Source organism: Limulus polyphemus, unplaced genomic scaffold (genome assembly GCF_000517525.1).
Source record: "Limulus polyphemus unplaced genomic scaffold, Limulus_polyphemus-2.1.2 Scaffold20, whole genome shotgun sequence".
Taxonomy (NCBI): domain Eukaryota; kingdom Metazoa; phylum Arthropoda; class Merostomata; order Xiphosura; family Limulidae; genus Limulus; species Limulus polyphemus.
This window is the reverse complement of record NW_013665630.1, coordinates 622297-629000: the sequence shown is the minus strand read 5'-3', so window position 1 is coordinate 629000 and position 6704 is coordinate 622297. Positions and strand designations below refer to the sequence as shown.

At 35.1% G+C, this 6704-nt stretch overlaps 1 protein-coding gene across 1 annotated transcript in view; it reads right to left on the bottom strand.

Moving 5' to 3' along the window:
* The window catches only part of LOC106458152 (synaptopodin-2-like), a 46437-nt gene that overhangs the window by 2184 nt on the left and 37549 nt on the right, over window positions 1-6704 (bottom strand). The window contains exon 6 of the mRNA XM_013917616.2: window positions 5106-5288. Coding sequence (XP_013773070.1) covers window positions 5106-5288 — 183 coding nt within the window. The remainder of the gene's footprint in view (window positions 1-5105; window positions 5289-6704) is intronic.

The following is a 6704-nucleotide window of genomic DNA, read 5'->3' as shown; positions in this document are numbered from 1 at the left end:
TGCATCCTTTCTTCTTCGGTCGTTTTTCTTGATTCATTTATTTTGGTAGTGGAAAGGAGGAAGTTAGTTTGTTCTTGCTATGTTAAGCTGTACTTACTTTGTTCTTTATACATTACAAATGTGCGTGCTCTTCTTCCAAGTTGAGTCATTCTATTCTGCCTGGTGGTTAGGATGCTCGACTCGCAATCTGAGGGTCGTGGGTTCGAATCCTCGTCCCATCAAACATGCTCGCCTTTTCGGCCGCGGTGGCATTATTATGTGACAGTCAACCCCACTATTCGTTGGTAATCTGTAGCCCAACAGTTGACGGTGGGTGGTATTGACTAGCTGCCTTCACTCTAGTCTATCACTGTTAAATTAGAGACGGCTAGGGCAGATAGCTCTCTTGCAGCTTTGCGCGAAATTCAAACCAAACCAAACGTTTTATTTCAAACTTCAGCTTTTTGTGAATGAATATCATTATTTTCGTGTATAGAACTAGTTTACTATATTTTATATTACAACTACTGTGGTATCTTTTATAATTAGGTTGTTTTCAAGATTTCATACACTGATAACTGACACGATCACCATACAGCTGTCCTGCTATTCGAAGTGTGCTAATTTTGTTCTTCACATTTAAACGTCGGCACATTTTTAGGAAAATGGTATTAATTTTTTTTTACCTTAGCTCTTCTTTAAGTAGGCCCGGCATGGCCAGGTGGTTAGGGCGCTCGACTCACAATCTGCAGGTGGCGGGTTCGAATCCCTGACACACCAAACATGCTCGCCCGTTCAGCCGTGGGGCGTTATAATGTATCGGTCAATTCCACTATTCGTTGTTAAAAGAGTAGCCCAAGAGTTGGCGGTGGGTGGTGATGACTAGTTGCCTTCCCCCTAGTCTTACACTGCTAAATTAGGGACGGCTAGCGCAGATAGCCCCCGTGTAGCTTTGCGCGAAATTCAAACAAACAAACAAACTCTTTTTTTTTTTTTAAACAACAATATACAACAAGAATATTACTAAGCCTTTTCACCGGCTAGTTTTTTTTACCACTATTTCATTTAACATGGTATTTCTGTATATAATGAAATATCAGGTAAATGTGTATAATTAAACTAAATTAAAATATCCTAGGATTAAAGTTGTCATCAATGCTTACTCTTGTAAAAAAACCCAAAGTTCAATAAAACATACCTCATTGTAATATGTTTTTTCACAAAGGCAGTTCCCTATTTTACTAAATCAAGATAATCTATTCTGTTACATATAACTTTTACACGTTTTTATCTCATTCTTATTTCCTTTGTCCACCTTTTTCTGTAAATCTCGTAAGAAGATTGAAAGTAAGATAATAGCCAGCTTGTTCATCTAAACACCACCGTATCGTGGCTTTGCTGACTTTAACATGGCTGTGAGGTAATTTTAAGATTTTGACACACGTTCAAGTAAAATTCCGAAGAAACGTGAAAAAAATGCGTATGATTACAGGAATTTTAAAGTAAAATGTAATAAATAACTATTAATAACAAAGTCTGAATTAAGCCAAAAAAAAACAAAGAAAAATGTATAATAATACGTAAACCATAGTATATCTGCTATATACAGCTCTCACGAGCTCTTTCGCCACTACTAGGGCTCTCAAGTTCGACTGGGATACACTAGACATAGTAATGATTAAAACTAGATTACGAAATCGTTTGACAACAGCTGTTACGTTGTCAGCCGGAGTAAGTTGGTGAAGGGTAACTTTTTTTTAATTTCATAAAATATCAGAATTATGTTGAGGATACCACTGCGCGAACTATAAGCAGGTTTTCTTGGAATGTTCGAACAAGTCAAGGCTCTCTATGTTTTTAGCTTTGAAAATGAGATTTGCTAAACCGAAAATTACAGATTAATTTTAGAGAAGGTTAAGCATTTAAACTCGTCTGAAAACTTATTTCCAAATTTTATCATGCATCTATCAACATCTACATATTAAATGTTGACATTATATAAGTAAAAAAAAAGTATGATAATATTAGCCCAGAAATTCCTTTAAGCGTTCGTTGACAACACTGAAAGAGTCAAATTTGTTTGTTTTTTTAGAATATTTAACATTCTAAAGTTTAATGTTACCATTTGAAATTCTTCTTCGTCTTCTTTTTTTAGTTTTTGAAATGTTTAATAGCAACTGTCAAAAATTAAAATTAAAAATACTAAAGTATTTATGGAATTGGAATTTTCAAATTCAACGATACCTCGTTGTCACGAGGGCTAAGCAGGCAGCTAAGAGACTCATGGGATTCAGGTATAGCTGTACCTAGTTTTGATCACAGGGAGAGAGGAGTCAGTGAACTTCTCTCGCCGCAACAAGCATTTTGTTCGGCTCTTTGAACTGAACCAGGACTGACTGACTCACATTTTTACAACTGTGCCTACATGTGAAAGTGTGGAGCTTGTTCAGGGGCATCTTGTCTCGAACCCAAGACCCATCAATTTCCAGTCCGTTACGCTAACTATCAGGCTACGCCCGGCTCCAAAGTAATTATGTGTCCAAGAAAAGCCTAGTAAGTTAGTACACAGAGGCCAGAATGTTCCTCGCCTCACGCCATCTACATTTTATTTTTTATTAAAGTCATTTTTATATATGTCACGATGTTTTTGAAAAATAGAGGATGCAATAATTCCCCGTCAAGTTCAAAAATCGAACACTAGCATACCTAAATACAAAGTAAACGTATGGGCGGGAAAATTAATACATATTTTGCCAATCTGTATATAGTATATATATTTTATGATTTATAAGCCCATTAAAGATAAGAGAGAATTATTTTAGTGAAACTCATACCCCGGTAACTGAAATAGCCCAGCGTTGTGCAGTTCAAGTCTGTTTCTTTTCTCCACAGACGGTAAGGATATATGCGTGGTTTCGTCAAGCGGCTATAAATGGTATGAGGAAACTCGACCCACTTTAAGAGGGAACACCTCCACTACATACGTAAACACAGAACATCTTCGAATGTTCTCCAAGTGGGTTATTATTTCTGTTTAGTTGCGAAAACCAGCAAGGGATTTCCAGTGTTTATTGCTAAAATGTTAGAATGTAAATAATTTGGGTTTTTGTTTTTGCTTTGCACACAATTTATTCCAACTAAGCAAACAGAATTATATACTAAGCTTAAATAATGAAGATGGAGCGCATTTTATAGTGTTTCATAAAATCATCATCATTGTTGATAAATGATTAAAAGTCGGTCTAAGATTCCTACATAATATTCAATTTTAAAAAAGACAACCATCACTGTCGCTACTCTTGGTCATTAACTCTCCAATATAATATTAGTATATCAGTAATATCCCCTTTTCGTTTTATACTAAAATAATTGTTTTTAATTTTGCTAGATTGCAAGAAATTAAATTAATCACGTAATCGTTATTTCACTGATAATAACACTTGTCGGATCAATTACAATTATTTTCACTAAACCATTAATACTTTCACAACAGATTTATTGAATATAGTGAAACTGTTTTGGAATTATTCTGTAAATGTGTCTGTGATCCAAAGACAGTGTTCTACATAATCTGCCACAAACTCCTTACCTACATATTATCTTACCGTTGTTGCTTTTAGATTCGTTCAAACGATACATTTGAAAAATATACCCATACTCACTGAATTCTGCAATGTGATAGATCGTTAATAACTGAAAGGTGACACCAAAATTAGAATCCAAATTTTAAGACTAGTTTCTAAACTCATAATACAATCTCAAATTATAGTAACTGCAAAATAATGATAACAATAAATGATTTTATTAAGAACGCCATTATTTGAATCAGCTAATTTTACTGAACGGTAGATCCAGAAAACCAACACCAAGTCTGATATTAATTTCTTTTAACAATATAGTAAGAAATAAGATTTTCAGTGCATAGACCCTGGACATAGAACACCCCCCTCTAATTACCCCTCTTGACAAGTCCTGGATCTAGAACGCTTCTCTTTAACCTCATCTCTTGTGTAACTTTGAGGCGTTTTTTGTTTAGGTAACTACCTATGAAAACCTGTCCATCTCATGCAATGATACGTTCCTTCATGATTCATTCCTGCTCATACTACTGATAATTCAATTTCTTACTGAATGTTAGAGCTGTTCTAATTTTTGATATACTTTTATCAGGTATGTTCATACAACCGAGTCTGAAAAATCATTTGGCTTATGTCAATAGCGCTACTAATGTAATTAATTAAACAAATCAAGTATTTTACAAATATTGTTCTGGCGCAAAGAAAAGTTATTACTAAATATTTTTATTTCACATATCTTGATAAATTACACGAACTACTTATATTCCAACTGCTAGATTGAGATTATCATTTAATATTGTAAACAAAATGAAGAGGTAAAAAAATCACAGACACAACCAGAAAATGTCTTTGTAAGAACATAACAGCCCCCTAGTGGCGCAGCGATATGTCTGCGGACTTACAACGCTAAAAACCGGGTTTCGATACCCGCGGTGGGAAGAGCACAGATAGCCCATTGTGTAGCTTTGTGCTTAACATAACACCTGACATCGTATCTAAAGCCACCTCTAGCGGAAATAATAGCCTAAACCCAAATTACCTGTCATGGTTATAAAAATTCGGAAGTTTCAGTTGGTACCCGAGCTACTTTAACTAGAGAAATTGTTTGCAGTCTACAAAAATAACGACCCTATTAATCTCTAGTGAGCAGTTGTCATATTAATTTAAAATGTTCTATCAATGTATCAAACATTTTATCAAGAGCACATTTGGCATGAGTGAAATTTGTTGACTGACTAAATATGGTCAGTTCATTAAGTTCTTCGAGATCCGCTGGCCCCGAGGAGCATCTTTGAGACTGTTTGCACATTAATCCACGAGTTAGTTTTACGATAAATATATTAACATACGTTTCTTAGCTTAATAAACCTTTTCAGCAATGGCAATAAAACACAATGAACTATATAAGTTTGAGGTTGATTTTATTACAGGACAGTATCATTCAGCTGTTTCTCGTCAATTGGATGGTAAAATCCTCCAGTTGGTATATTATGATGCACGTGTCATTTTCAACCCTTATGTTCTGTAATCAAGCGAACACAATCTTACCTTCATGTACCCATTTCTGGGATCGTTTTACCCGTTTAAAGAACATGTTAGCTCCTCTGGATTTCATGTTGGTTTCAGAGGAGAGTGAACCAGCAATCTTTCTGCACAGCTTAACTTGTTCTTCGACGGTCGGGTAGATGGCGTTCGGCTCCTCGTAGAAACTCGAGGATGAGAACATCTTTTCTATTGTAATATAAAAAAGATGAAGAGGTAAACTTTTAAGAATTATTTTATAAGTTATAGAATTAGACCAAACATATTATAGAATCAGAGGTACTAAATATTTAAAGATGTATTTCAAAAACTTCATTTAGTGATGGAAACTAATAACTAAAGGACTGAATATTGTAAATCTGTAAAGCAAACAGTTACATTTCGTGGAAATATCTTTCTCAGATACAAAACATTGAGTTCTACCGGGCAGTCTCTAAGCCTTGATCTGAGTTATATTGGGCATGTTTTCTTTGTTCTACTAATTACTCTTTCGGCCTAGACGTCCAGAAATCCTTATAATGAAGGAGCACGAATTTTAAGTTCTAGTAAGAAACGTTTGAGTTTTAACAATCAAAGCGATGTTGCTATATTCTATTGAACATTGTTTGAGTCTTAAGAAGTAAGTACCTAAATTACATGAGGGCTTGTTTGTTTGTTTTTAATTATGCACAAAGCTGCACAAGGGCTATCTGTGCTCTGCCCACCACGGGTATCGAAACCCGGTTTCTAGCTTTGTAAGTTCGCAGACATACCGCTGTGCCACTGGGGGGGGGGGGCTACATGAGGGAAATATCTCTTTGTTCAACTGAGCTCTTTTCCATTCCAGATTGGCTGGAGTTTGTACGTTTTACTGAGTACTGCTTGAACCTTGAATAATAAGGGTTTAGATCATGTGGGACTAGGGTTTTTATTTTCTACTGATTCTTGATGTTTCACAGTTCTGGATGGTAATGGTATTCATTTAGGAAATATGGAAAGTTATTTGTTCAAATATCGAGTTTATCTGTCGTGGGAGGTTATATACTATAATTATCAAAGAAAAAGGTCTCGGATATGTGAATGGAGTTTCTCCATTCTACTCAACGCTGTCTTAGCCTTGATTGTCAAAACTCTAGTTCATGTGGATGTGGTATTCTGTTATCATAAACTATATCTTTCTATAATTTTAGATTAAAATTAGGTTTTGAAATTCAGAATTTTTCTTGTAATTCCAGCTCTAATCAGCCCATTATTGATCTTTCGTATACTTGACTCTAGGTCAAGTTGGACTTTGGTGGTCAATTCTTGAATGTGTGAGGCTACAAGTCAAACTATCTCGTAGGTTAGAGTTGCCACAAATTAAATTTGCCTGCTTGTGATTGGTCAGAGAGAAATAACTATATTTTAAGGTTGGTTTTGGTGTCTTTAGAGTTTCAATTTGGCTTTAGGACTGACAAGATTTAATTGGGATTGGCTCGAAATTTAAGACTTTGTTTCTTGTCTCATGGTGTTTTATATGAGTTCAAAGAGACCAGCTTGTATAATCTGAATATATATTAGTTATTTTTAGCTCTAGTGATTTTGTTTAAATATTAATTTACCGTCAGTTCTTTCCTTTGGACATGG